Source organism: Neoarius graeffei, chromosome 4 (genome assembly GCF_027579695.1).
Source record: "Neoarius graeffei isolate fNeoGra1 chromosome 4, fNeoGra1.pri, whole genome shotgun sequence".
Classification (NCBI taxonomy): domain Eukaryota; kingdom Metazoa; phylum Chordata; class Actinopteri; order Siluriformes; family Ariidae; genus Neoarius; species Neoarius graeffei.
Genome location: NC_083572.1, coordinates 93424611 through 93439261, shown reverse-complemented (window position 1 = coordinate 93439261; position 14651 = coordinate 93424611). Strand labels below are relative to the sequence as shown.

The 14651-nt window shown below is 43.2% G+C and overlaps 1 protein-coding gene across 2 annotated transcripts in view; it reads left to right on the top strand.

The window, feature by feature from the left end:
- Positions 1–14651, top strand: part of nos1apa (nitric oxide synthase 1 (neuronal) adaptor protein a) — a 546141-nt gene that overhangs the window by 482468 nt on the left and 49022 nt on the right. The window contains exon 10 of one of the 2 annotated variants that reach the window (XM_060920033.1): positions 6339–6488. In XM_060920033.1, coding sequence (XP_060776016.1) covers positions 6339–6488 — 150 coding nt within the window. Of the gene's footprint in view, positions 1–6338; positions 6788–14651 lie in introns of those variants that run through there. The other variant, XM_060920034.1, reaches the window with a different exon arrangement.

The following is a 14651-nucleotide window of genomic DNA, read 5'->3' as shown; positions in this document are numbered from 1 at the left end:
ATCAATTTTCACTTCAAAATTTTACATGCTTAAAAATTCATTACAAATCTTCTAATTGCTCAAAACTGCTCATACTTCACACGCTAATCACTCATTGGGCTTCTGACATGTTACCCAATTTCTGTGATATTTCGCCACTGGGGGCGCTATTTTCCGGCAAAAAACCCAATCTTTCCTCAAATTTGGTCAAACTTCACGGCCACCCTCTTACTACCTCCCATGTCATGTATACCACATTTTGGGAATTTTCGTCCATGGGGGGCGCTGTTTTTGGCCGACGCAATTTCTCCAAAATGGGTTTTTGGTTAATAATTCCATAATGCTTTTCCTTCACACCACTACCTTGTGATAGTACGTTGCTGTTGTAGACACTAATTTTTCCAACTCATAATCGCTCATGTACAGCATAGCGCCACCTACTGACATGGGAAAAACCAAAAAATTTATTCTTCAAAAATCTTTATCTCATCTTCTCTTTACTCAATTTTCATCACACTTCATACGCAAACTCTTCATAGCTGACCTGACATATACGCCAAATTTTGTGCACTTTCGCCCCTGGGGGTGCTGGTTATGGCAGAAATGATATTGCAGCTTCTGATTTGTCAACCTTGGCAAGCAAACTCTTTACAAGACCCTTATTGGGGCACTTGCCATGGTCGACAACGCTCGAAATTTGGCTCCTTTTTCTTAGACTGCCACCGCTACTGAGAGCCAGAAGCCCAGATCCAGGCGGGCCTCAGGGCCTCTATAGCGCCCCCTAACGTGTTGTGATTTTTGCCTCTCGCATTAAGGTGCCTGGTTGCCATGTAGTTTGTAGTAGTGGCATGCCCTTTGGTACGCATATGTATCTCACCAAGCCGGTCAAAAATGTAATGCCAATGCATTAGCCACTCCCTACAGGAAGTGAGGTAATTTCACTTTTGTGCGAAATGCATGGAAACGAAGACGGCGCAACTCCTCCTACACCGTTCATAGGAACGTCACCAAAATTGATACACATCATCTACAGACATGGCTGACAAAAGTTGCTAAATACGTTTCACGTAGGATAAACCGTTCAGAAGTTATACGTCAATCATTTTTCAATGCAGAATTTTACATGCTTAAAAATTCATAACAAATCTTCTAATTGCTCAACACTGCTCATACTTCACACGCAAATCACTCATTGGGCTTCTGACATGTGACCCTATTTCTGTGATGTTTCGCCACTGGGGGCGCTATTTTTGGGCAAAAAATCCAATCTTTCCTCAAATTTGGTCAAACTTCACGGCCACCCTCTTACTACCTCCCATGTCATGTATACCACATTTTGGGAATTTTCGTCCATGGGGGGCGCTGTTCTTGGCCCACAAAATTGCTCCAAAACGGGTTTTTGGTAAATAATTCCATAATGCTTTTCCTTCACACCACTACCTTGTGATTGTACGTTGCTGTTGTAGACACTTATTTTTCCAACTCATAATCGCTCATGTACAGCATAGCGCCACCTTCTGACATGGGAAAAACCAAAAATTTTATTCTTCAAATATCTATATCTCATCTTCTATTTACTCAATTGTCATCAAACTTCATACGCAAACTCTTCATAGCTCACCTGACATGTTCGCCTACTTTTGTGCACTTTCGCCCCTGGGGGTGCTGGTTATGGCAAAAATGATATTGCAGCTTCTGATTTGTCAAACTTGGCAAGCAAGCTCTTTTCAAGACCCTTATTGAGGCGCTTGCCATGGTCGACAAGGCACGAAGTGAGAGACCCTAATGTTGCCATGTGTCCAATTCTGTGCTTTGTCGCCATTGTGGGAGTAATGTCTCTTGCCGCAGAAGCTGTGGAAGGTTTTTCGCAGGGACGCATGCCCCCGCCCCCCTTGGCCGCTGGCGCGAGGGCCCGTCGAGGCCGCTTGCGGCTTTAATTATTCTTCCGTCTTCTTCTTCTTCTTCCGTCTTCTTCTTCTTCTTTATTTTTCTCCGCTGTTGGGCCATTTTCGGGGCGCTTGCCATGGGCGAAAACGCACGAAATTTGGCACCAGTTCCGAGAATTGCCACCGCTACTCAGAACCAGAAGCCCAAACTTGGCCGGGGCTCAGGGCCTCCATAGCGCCCCCTAAGTCGTTGTGATTTTGGCCTCCCGCATTAAGGTGCCTGGTTGCCATATAGTTTGTAGTAGTGGCATGCAATTTGGTACGCATATGTATCTCACTAAGCCGGACAAAAATGTAATGCCAATGCATTAGCCACGCCCAACAGGAAGTGAGGTAATTTCACTTTTGTGCGAAATGCATGGCCACGAAGACGGCGCAACTCCTCCTAGACCGTTCGTAGGAATGTCACCAAAATTGATACACATCGTCTACAGACATGGCTGACAAAAGTTACTAAATACGTTTCACGTAGGATTAACCGTTCAGAAGTTATACGTCAATCAATTTTCGATGCAAAATTTTACATGCTTAAAAATTCATAACAAATCTTCTGATTGCTCAAAACTGCTCATACTTCACACGCAAATCACTCATTGGGCTTCTGACATGTTACCCAATTTCTGTGATTTTTCGCCACTGGGGGCGCTATTTTTGGGCAAAAATTCCAATCTTTCCTCAATTTTGGTCAAACTTCACGGACACCCTCTTACTACCTCCCATGTCATGTATACCACGTTTTGGAAATTTTCGTCCATGGGGGGCGCTGTTTTTGGCCGATGCAATTGCTCCAAAACGGGTTTTTGGTAAATAATTCCATAATGCTTTTCCTTCACACCACTTCCTTGTGATAGTACGTTGCTGTTGTAGACACTTATTTTTCCAACTCATAATCGCTCATGTACAGCATAGCGCCACCTACTGACATGGGAAAAACCAAAAAATTTATTCTTCAAAAATCTATATCTCATCTTCTATTTACTCAATTGTCATCAAACTTCATACGCAAACTCTTCATAGCTCACCTGACGTCTACGCCAAATTTTGTGCACTTTCGCCCCTGGGGGTGCTGGTTATGGCAAAAATGATATTGCAGCTTCTGATTTGTCAAACTTGCCAAGCAAACTCTTTACAAGACCCTTATTGGGCCGCTTGCCATGGTCGACAACGCACGAAATTTGGCTCCTTTTTCTTAGACTGCCACCGCTACTGAGAACCAGAAGCCCAGATCCAGGCGGGCCTCAGGGCCTCTATAGCGCCCCCTAACTCGTTGTGATTTTGGCCTCCCGCATTAAGGTGCCTGGTTGCCATTTAGTTTGTGGTAGTGGCATGCCATTTGGTACGCATATGTATCTCACTAACCCGGACAAAAATGTAATGCCAATGCATTAGCCACGCCCAACAGGAAGTGAGGTTATTTCACTTTTGTGCGAAATGCATGGCCACGAAGACGGCGCAATTCCTCCTAGACCGTTCATAGGAATGTCACCAAAATTGATACACATCATCTACAGACATGGCTGACAAAAGTTACTAAATAGGTTTCACGTAGCATAAACCGTTCAGAAGTTATACGTCAATCAATTTTCAATGCAACATTTTACATGCTTAACAATTCATAACAAATCTTCTACTTGCTCAAAACTGCTCATACTTCACTCATTGGGCTTCTGACATGTTACCCACTTTCTGTGATATTTCGCCACTGGGGGCGCTATTTTGGGGCAAAAATTCCAGTCTTTCCTCAAATTTGGTCAAACTTCACGGCCACCCTCTTCCTACCTCCCATGTCATGTATACCACATTTTGGGAATTTTCGTCCATGGGGGGCGCTGTTTTTGGCCGACGCAATTGCTCCAAAACGGGTTTTTGGTAAATAATTCCATAATGCTTTTCCTTCACACCACTACCTTGTGATAGTGCGTTGCTGTTGTAGACACTTATTTTTCCAACTCATAATCGCTCATGTACAGCATAGCGCCACCTTCTGACATGGGAAAAACCAAAAATTTTATTCTTCAAAAATCTATATCTCATCTTCTATTTACTCAATTGTCATCAAACTTCATACGCAAACTCTTCATAGCTCACCTGACATGTTCGCCTACTTTTGTGCACTTTCGCCCCTGGGGGTGCTGGTTATGGCAAAAATGATATTGCAGCTTCTGATTTGTCAAACTTGGCAAGCAAACTCTTTACAAGACCCTTATTAGGGCGCTATTATTATTAGGGCCCGAGCACCGTTCAGTGCAAGACCCTATCGTTGCCATGTGTCCAATTCTGTTCTTTGTCGCCATTGCGGGAGTAATGTCTCTTGCCGAAGAAGCTGTGGAAGGTTTTTCACGGGGACGCATGCCCCCGCCCCCCTTGGCCGCTGGCGCGAGGGCCCGTCGAGGCCGCTTGCGGCTTTAATTATTATTGTTATTGTTATGATCATGAGGGCAGTGGTGATTCAGTGGTTATGGCTTTGTGCTACTGATTACAAGGCTCAAACCCCAGTAGTATTACTGTTGTGTCCTTAAGCATTAACCCTTTAACTACTCAACTGGTATCCAGTCTCATTTGGACAAAAGCATCAGCCAAATAAACAAATGCAAAGGAACACCTTCTTCTTCTTCTTCTTCTTTTGGCTGCTCCCGATTAGGGGTCGCCACTTTCATGTCCTCTCTCACCACATCCATGTATCTCCTCTTTGGCCTTCCTCGTTTTCGTTTGCCTGGCAGCTCCATCCTCAACATGCTCTGCATCTCTTCTCAGGATGTGCCCATACCATCTCAGCCTCATCTCTCTTAGCTTCATTCCCAAGCTCTCCACATGTGCTGTCCCTCTGATGTGCTCGTTCCTTATCCTGTCCAACCTCCCATCGCAAACCTCAACTCCACCACCTCCAACTTTGCCTCCTGTCTCTTCGTTAAGGGTACGGTCTCCAATCCGTACATCACAGCTGGTCTCACTACTGTCTTATACATCTTACCTTTCACTTTTGCTGGGACTTTCCTATCACAAATGACTCCCGAAATCCTTCTCCAACTGCTCCACCCTGCCTGCACGCTCTTTCTCACCTCACTATCGCAGCCCCCATTTTCCTGCACAGTTGACCCCAGGTACTTGAATTCACCAACTTTCTTTACGTCTACTCCTTGCATCTTCACTACACTTTCATCCCTATTCTCATTGATGCACATGTATTCTGTTTTGCTACTGCTCACCTTCATTCCTCTTTGTTCCAATGCATACCTCCATCTCTCCAAACCCAGCTCAACCTCCTTTCTACTTTCACCACATAGAAATGCAAAGGAACACTATATGGCCAAACATTTTTTGACATCAGATCATCACACCCATTTGTGCCTATTGAACATCCTGCTCCAGATTTAGTCCCTTTGCTGTTATCATAAGTTCCACTCTTCTGGGAAGGCTTTCCACTAGATTTTGGGGCGTGGCTGGAAGGATTTGTGATCATTCAGCCAAAAGAGCATTAGTAAGATCAGGTAACGGTGTTGGGTGAGGAGGTCTGGGGTACAGTCGGTCTTCCAGTTCATCCCAAAGGTGTTCAGTGGGGTTGAGTTCAGTCAGGGCTCTGTGCAGGACATTTGAGTTCTTCCACACAAACCTTAACACACCATGTTTTCATAGAGCTTGCTTTGTGCACAGGGGCATTGTCGTGCTAGAACAGATTTGGGCCTCTTAGTTCCACTGAAGGGAAATTGTAATGCTACAGCGTACAAAGATATTCGATACAATTGTGTGCTTCCTGTTTATCAGGGATATAAGTGAATAGTGTCTTCCATGGTGTAACCTAGAGATGGGATCACTTTAGTTGTAGGGAGAACTGTAGGTTGATTTTGTTCATGAGAATTGAGTCAGTGTCCTTCAAAGAAATGGAGCAAGAGCTCATTATCCTCGAGTTTGTCATTTGTTGTCATCTAAGCTCTTGTAGGCCTTAGTGTCAGCCCCAGGTTTATTGAGAAAGTATCCAAATAGGGGCAGGAGTCCACAAAGTCAAAGTCCCTCCCATGCCAGGACATGGTCTTCCCAGGCAGTCTCCTGTCCCAGTACTAACCGGGCCCTTTGGGTGGCACCGATCTCGACTTCTATAGCCCTTGGCCTCTTGCCTATACAGCACGGGTTACAGTGGTGGGCTGGTCCTTTGGTAACCACGAGAGTTTGACTCCCCACTCACATCTGTATTGTAGCATGCCTTGCCAGATGGCAGTATGATGGTCTTTGGCTTGACCCAACCACAAGTAGAACTCACGATCGCCTGGTCAAGAGGCGGACACGCTAACCACTAGGCCAGCTCGCAGTGCAGGAGTCCACAGGCCTTAGAAAATTATCTTCTTTACTGTAATACAGTATTATGTGTTTTTACAGAACACAGCTAAATGATCCTCTTCCTTTTCTGTATCTATACAGTGGGATCTCAGGACAGTCTACTGGAGATCACTTTCCGAGCCAACGTGCCCCCGGTCATCTGTGACGCTACAACGCCACGCCCCGAAGACATGGTCCTGCCACCGCTGAACGATGGCACGCAGCTCTCTCTGCCCCTGAGCAGTCCTTTAGGTAGGGACCAAAGTCTGGCTAAATTTGAGTGTTTCCGTTTTCTCCCGGGACCTCCCCAACAGGAGCAGAGCCCCGCTCCCTCCCAGGAGGTATCACCATCATCCCGGGACGAGCTGCTGGGGAGCCTGGAGCTGCTCAAGTTCCGCGAGTCAGGCATCGCCTCGGAGTACGAGTCTAACACGGACGAGAGTGACGAGCGGGACAGCTGGGGGCTGCAGGACGACAGCAGTCTGCGTCTGCTCAATGTGCTCAACCAGCACGGCCCCTCTGACTGCCTGGACGATGAAATCGCCGTTTAGGCTGGGGACGTGCTAACGGCTAAAGCTAAGTGTGCTAACTGCTCATCCGTGTCATAAACCGCTATCTGTTCTCACTGCTGATTGTCAGAGACTGAAGCAGGTACGGTAGGAGGTTTTGCACCACGTTGTGTCCCCCAAGGCCTTTTTCCATTGCATGTAACAAGGGTACCAGTTTTGGTAAGGCAAAAGTTTTGGTACTAGCAGTACCAAACTTGGGGGGCACAGTTCATTGCTAGTTGGATACACATAACGTGACAACATATTATACACAAAATAAAATAGAGAGGGAAAAAACTCGGAAAAATCTATTCTAGTTTGTTAGTGTCAACAAAAACAGCATTGCAGTTTTGTTTCTTGACCATTGTTTATTTTTGATGTTTAATTTCACAGAAAAAAAAAAAAGATATCATACCAGCACAAACTATTTACAGCACAAATGCAGCATAGCTGAACTTTAATTTTCTGTTCGCATGGGATGTAACAGATGATTTAGTGCTTTAAAAAAAAAAGATTTTACCGCGCGAACATTTTTACAGTGTTATTTTCATCAAAATTTCATCACAGATCTTTTTATTTGTGAACTTATCGTTGACAAATCTTAATTAAGACAACTTTTGCTATACATTTAATAATAAAAGCTAGCGTTGTCATCGACTCACGTTTCGACGTCACTGACATCATCGTCAGAGTAAAATAAACAGTGCTTGAGGTGACTAAAAACTTGAACTGACTCTTATAAAGTCCCAAGAGAGTGCGTCAAGTCCAAACCTTAGCACGTTCGGAATCAGATCGGATGTTTAATTTTGGCTTTTTTGCTTGGATGAGCAACATCTCATAAATCAAACAGTCCAGCTTCCCAGCGCATTTTCATAGAATGATAAATTGATCGCTCAAATCAGGAACGTCTAGGAAGCCATGCTCAGTTTTAAGGCGTTTACTGTACCAATAGTTGAGTAACGATGTTGTTCAGTTCGTTGGTACAGATGCCTGCAGGTTGTTGACAAAATTTAGAAAAAACAGTCCTCATCAAGGTTTTTTTTTCTTTTTCAGTACTTTCCCAGCAGTCAGTAGGAGCTGGTTTACCAACCTGCTAATCAGAAGGAAATTAATATTAAAAGATTAATCATGTCTTTAACTGCACGTCATTTCATACAGTGTCCTCACTGGGACCATATCGGATCGTCTGTCAAACTGAAACTGAACTCGAACCCCAAGTTCCTCTCGTTTTGGGATGTGTTGTGGAAGAACACACAGAAAGAAATTCAAAACCACTTTCCCAAGCAATGTTAACTTGCGCTTTTATCACGCCGTAAAAGACTGGTGAGAGTATGAGTGAAATGTAATATAATATAAATGTATTATTTTATAATTTGTGTCACCATGTTCTCTCTCTCTCTCGCTCTGTATTTTTTTTTTTTTAATTTATTATTATTATTGCAGTGAAGCTTATTCGGTATATGTGCTGGACCAAAATACTGTATGTGCTTGTTGAAGCTGTATCATGTTATCTTTCCTCCTGTAGTTTTCTTACTGCACAGATTTAATGCATGTGAACACTGTTACACACTCCACTCTGATTAGTGTTAGCACTTCAACATCTGTCACATACGAAGAAAGTGAAAGCGTACAATGAAGCTAAAGATAGCAAAGATGCTTTAATTGCGTTTTGAAGTTTATCCGATGCAGTTCAAGCTCAGAGAGGTTTGGGTTTGAATGAAAGGAACGGTACATTAACTGTAGAGCTCAGTGCATGTTCAGCTAATTAAGGCCTGAAGTGAACAAGGCAGCTTTGAGTCAGGGAATCTAATTAGCTCGCTCGGAGGAAGCTTTTATACAGTTATGAACGACTGCAGCCCTCGTCTGCACTGCACTGGCTCTTGTATCGTTAGCAAATATAAATTCCTAAGGCACAAAATAATCGTATGGTGTATGAGTCTACGACCGGGCGCCGTTTAGTCTTCGTGACCCTTTTTCAAAATCGAATCGAAGAAAACATGCATTCAGCCACGTAAAAATGCGTCCACTCATTTCTGAGAACGATTTTACAAGGTTTCTTCGTTGGAAATGATTGGATGTTGCTCTTGAATAAGGAACAGGGTTGAATTTTTAGCAAATACGCAAAACGCTGTTTACGAGCACCCAGGACAACAACATGAGGACGTTAAAGATATTATAATAACTTTAATTTTTAAATGAATCATTTAACTTAAATTTTGAATCTATAATTTGGGTTTTACATTCAAAATAACATCATCAGTCAATCCCCGTGCCCGAAATCGCTCCCTACTCACTATATAGTGAGGACGCCATTTTGTAGTGCTGTCCGAAACGATAGTGAGGATTATTTACACCCTGTATAGTGCACTCAAAGTATCCCACAATGCATCACGAAAAGTAGTGTATAACCGATGGTCACTAACCAAAGCAATATATCCCATCATGCATTGCGGTCACGCTGAAAGAAATCAAATTAAAAGTCTCAGATTTGATTTAATAAAAGGCAGCGGCAAAGAAGAAAGTATTCAGCCTTGATTTAAAAGAACTGAAAGATGCAGCTACTTTGTATTGATTAATGTGTGAAATGCGCTCAGTATAATATGGATTTATCACAAAAATACATGCATGTGTTTATTATTTTGAAAACCCACCAGCCGACCGATCTGGCACGTTTTAATTGTGCGACAGTAATGACGTAAATACCAGCGTGACGGAATAGTATCCGAAAGCGTTTTTTTTTTTTTTCATTTTACCAATGAGCTCACTATATAGTCCTCTATCTAGTAATTCCCTATATAGGGAGTAGTTAACAAGTGAGCGATTTCGGACACAGGGTATATCACAGTATTAGCTCGAGAACTTAATTTTTGTCTTCCCGTGATCAGCTGGAAATTTGGATGATGTAACTTCCTGTTGATCATGTGACTTGTGGAAAGTTACAAATCTTTCCGAGGGGTGAACGTGTTCAGGTTAGAGGGTTGAAGTAATTGGAAGACACAAATAAAATGTACATTTTTTTTATAACTTATAATGGATGGCTTGTGGAAAAGGACAGTTCAAGCATGACATATTAAATAGATTCATGCTTGAATGTAAAAGTAACATGGTTTATGATTAGGCATGTAACGATATATCATGTGACGATAAATTGTGATACAAATTTAACGATTCAAATTGAAATAAAAAGTGAATCATGGTTAATATCAGGCTGTGTACTTGCTTAGTTTAGCTGTGATTGTGTTGTTTAGACAGCAGAGGGCGAGATAACATACATTAGCTAGCGTGAATGCATGTGACTTCACCCGAGGCGGAAGTAACACAGCTGTAATGCCATGAAAACACACAAAAACAGCTCTAAAATAAGAAAGCGCTGTTGTGCGACTGACTGTACAAATAGATTTAAGAAGAAATCAGAGCACTCTTTTTACAGACTGCTGAAAGATAAAGAAAAGAGAAGAAAATGGAGGTAGTAGATATGTTCATGAAAGGTTTTTATTTTTAGTAAAAGGAATATTTTAGTTATCAAGTCATCCATTATCTGTAACCGCTTATCCTGTGCAGGGTCGCAGGCAAGCTGGAGCCTATCCCAGCTGACTACGGGCGAAAGGCGGGGTACACCCTGGACAAGTCGCTGGGTCATCGCAGGGCTGACACATAGACACAGACAACCATTCACACTCACATTCACACCTACGGTCAATTTAGAGCCACCAATAGGGAGGGAAAGTAATCTCATCGCCCCCTACTGGATGCGTTCCAACCTCTATGGCGAAATGAATGGGAATATATTTTCAAAAAATTAAATTTCGGGTTACACTTCAAAGTTAAGACAATGGCTTCCATATGTTGTGCATGTCAAGCAGCTCTATCGATCCTGGTGATCATATTTTATTTTTTCCACCGATTTGAATTGTCTTGAATGTTTTTTAATAAGCTGATCAAAGACTACACGGACCAGACGTCGCGTATGTGATGTCACCGCAAGTCTAGCGCCTTTCCAAATCTGTAGCAGGTAGCGGCCAGCGAGTAGCCTACATCAACATGCCGATTTGTATAGCGTGGTTGGCGGAGTATTTCTGTACCAATAAGAAATGCATCCCTCGTAGGGATAACCATTACAGATCAGGGCATGTAGTCAACTGCCGCTATTCACAGGGAGAACTGTCAGCACTCGTAAGGGCGAGTATGAAGAACAAAACTTATCAAGCCTACTGCTGACGTAATATGAGCGACTCTGACTAGACAGTTTGGTTGTAGTCCGTTTCTGACAGGTTAGGCGCAATTTCGATCTTTTAAAAGACAGCGAAATTTCACCTGATACTTTCACAGTTAGTAGATAATCCCAACACATACAACATATTTTTGGGGGGTGTACAAGTTCCACATCATAACTTCGTGGGATTTTTAAAAAAAAAATCAGGTCTATGGGATTTTCAATAGTATGGCTCTCGGCTTAGGAACGCTACCACTAGGATCGCTGTGTCTCCCTATTAGCCTAACCTGCATGTCTTTGGACAGTGGAGGAAACTGGAGCACCTGGAGGAAACCCACACAGACACGGAGAAAACATGCAAACTCCACACAGAAAGGCCCTCGTTGGCCACTGAGCTCGAACCCAGAACCTTCTTGCTGTGAGGTGACAGTTGCCCTGCGATGACCTGGCCACTTGTCCAGGGTGTACCCCACCTGTCACCCATAGTCAGCTGGGATAGGCTCCAGCTTGCCTGCGACCCTGTAGAAGGATAAAGCAGCTAGAGATGATGAGACGAGATGGTGGTGTAGTGGTTAGCGCTGTCGCCTCACAGCAAGAAGGTCCGGGTTCGAGCCCAGTGGCCGACGAGGGCCTTTCTGTGTGGAGTTTGCATGTTGTCCGCGTGGGTTTCCTCCGGGTGCTCCGGTTTCCCCCACAGTCCAAAGACATGCAGGTTAGGTTAACTGGTGACTCTAAATTGACCGTAGGTGTGAATGTGAGTGTGAATGGTTGTCTGTGTCTATGTGTCAGCCCTGTGATGACCTGGCGACTTGTCCAGGGTGTACCCCGCCTTTCGCCCGTAGTCAGCTGGGATAGGCTTCAGCTTGCCTGCGACCCCGTAGAAGGATAAAGCGGCTACAGATAATGAGATGAGATGAATTTCCTTCCTTTATTTATTTATTTTTCAGAAAAATCTCGTGGTGAAATCAAATCGTGAGCCCGATATTGTGAATCGAATCATGAATTGGGTGAATCGTTAGATGCCTACTTATGAACGTATTTCAAATTAAAGTGTGTCTACAGGAGGTTGGGACAAGTTTCAAGTTATTTGTCTGAAACATGCACACAGGTTGTTGTGAAGGACACTTTAGCTGTCATTAAAGTGTCTTATCTTTGCTTTACAGACAAATGTAATATCAGTGGGACACAAATCACACACAGTTAGGACATCTCGCAGTGGTGTTCTCGACTTATGAAGAGGCAAAGATACAAGCATTGACTATTACCCCTTGTTCTTAATTAGTGAAGGAGGAAAAAATATAACTTAATTTCTGTCACAGTTCAGTACAGGGGGCATAACCGTTCCGTTCCCAGAGACACTGCTGCATTATCCGTCCTAATGCCCCGAGTCACTGTAGCTTGCTGTAGTTAATAATTGTTCATTTAGATGATTATGGGGAATGGGTAATTAACATTTGCAGTGTTATTTCATTTCATGTGGCTGGATGGTGGTGTGTGGGAGCAGTGAGACTGCGAGCAATCAGGAATCCTAGGAGACAGCAGGGCTGTGCAGGAGGAAACTCCACAGATACATGAGATGCTCTGAATTAACACATCAAAGCTCTCTGACACCAAAGCAGCTCATCGAATATCACATTTTATCCACATAAACCGGAGTTATGCTGATCGCAGTAGCGGCGCTTAAGTTTCAGTTATTTAATGGCGTCTTTTAATAAAAGAAAAAGAAGTAATAATTGCTTTTGCTAGAAACAAGTAAGTTGAATAAAGCGTAACAAAGTTCTCTTAACAATAACAAGATTTCAGTGGCTCATTCTTTTACCTTTCTGTTGGAGCTTAAAATGTTCAGTGAAGTAGAAATATATGAAGTGATGATCTCAAACTTGCTCACTTCTCGCATCGTCGACTGAGATATTTCAGGCGAGAGAGAGGTTTGAACCGAGCTCGGCTTTTCTGCTGCGTGTATAAAGCTGTCAGCAGCCAAGGTGAGAGCAGCTCTGTGACTCAGGCGGACAGCTGTACATCTTCATTGGCCTTCAGGGAAAGTGTGATGGATTGCTACTTTCTGATCTATGGCTGTATTTCGCCGCATCATTCCATGGCTTTCCTGCATGAGGCATGTTTGCTGTCGCGTTAGTGTAGGAGAGTGGAATTGTCCTCACTATGATCACTGATGAGTTGAAATTTAAAGTGGTTAATATGTTAAAGCCACAGAAAGGGATGCAGTTTGTCGGAATCTGCTCAGATTTTTCAGCACATCATCTGCAAAACTATCTGGAAGGCTTTTTCTTCCAGGAAATGTCACATATAATAGTTCTTACTTGTCCGAGCTCGTATCAGATAACGAACCAGCCGAGCTCGCTGTCTAGACGAGATTTCTTATTATCAGAAATAAAGATGTGGTGTGAAGGTTGTTTGTGTTTGCCTGTGGCTTCAGAGGCATATCACATACAGGTGAACGTTCCAAAAACGTTAGACTATCAGCAGGGAAATATATTTACAATTCAGCATGACTCAAATCATCTTACAGCCCCAATTCCAAAAACAGTCGGGACACTGTGTAAAACATGAATAAAAACAGAATGTGAAGATTTGAAAATCACGGAAACCCTATATTTCACTGACATATCAAATGTTGAAACTGCAGTATATGCTCATTTTGTATTTGATGTCAGTAACACGTTTCAGAAAAGTTGGGACAGGAGCAACAAAAGACTGAAAAAAGTTGTGTAATGCTAAAAAAAACAAATTAAGTTAATTGGCAACAGGTCAGTAACATGATTGGGTATAAAAAGAGCATCCCAGAGAGGCGGAGTCTCTTAGAAGTAAAGATGGGGCGGGGTTCACCGCTCTGTGAAAGACTGCATGGGCAAACAGTGCAACAATTTAAGAATGACGTTCCTCAATGTAAAGTTGCAAAGAATTTGTGGATCACATCATCTATGGTCCATATCATCATTAAAAGATTCAGAGAATCTGGAGAAATCTCTGTATGCAAGAGACAAGGCTGAAAACTGACATTGGATGCCTGTGATCTTCAGGCCCTCAGGGGACACTGCATTAAAAGCAGATACGTGTCTGTAGTGGAAATCACTGTATGGGCTCAGGAACACTTCAGAAAACCATCGCCTGTGAAAACACTTCATTACTGCATCCACAAATGCAAGTTAAAACCAGATATAAACAATATCCAGAAACAACAACACCTTCTCTGGGCCCGAGCTCTTTTACGATGGACTGAGGCGAAGTGGAAAGTTGTCCCGAGGTCTGACGAATCAAAAGTAGAAATTCTTTTTAGAAATCATGGACACCACGTCCTCCAGGCTAAAGAGGAGAGGGACCATCCGGCTTGTTATCAGTGCACAGTTCAAAAGCCAGGATCTGTGATGGTATGAGGGTGCAATTAGTGCACATGACATGGGTAGCTTGTACATCTGGGAAGGCATCATTAATGCTGAATCGTATATACATGTTTCAGAGCAATATGCTGCCATCCAGACTAAATCTTTTTCAGGGAAGGCCTCCTTCTTTCAGCAAGACAATGCCATACTGCTTTCTTCACATATTAAAACTGCATAGCTCCATAGTAAGAGAGTCTGGGTGTTAAACTGGCCTGCCTGCACTCCAGACTTGTCTCCCTTTTAAAACATTTGGGGC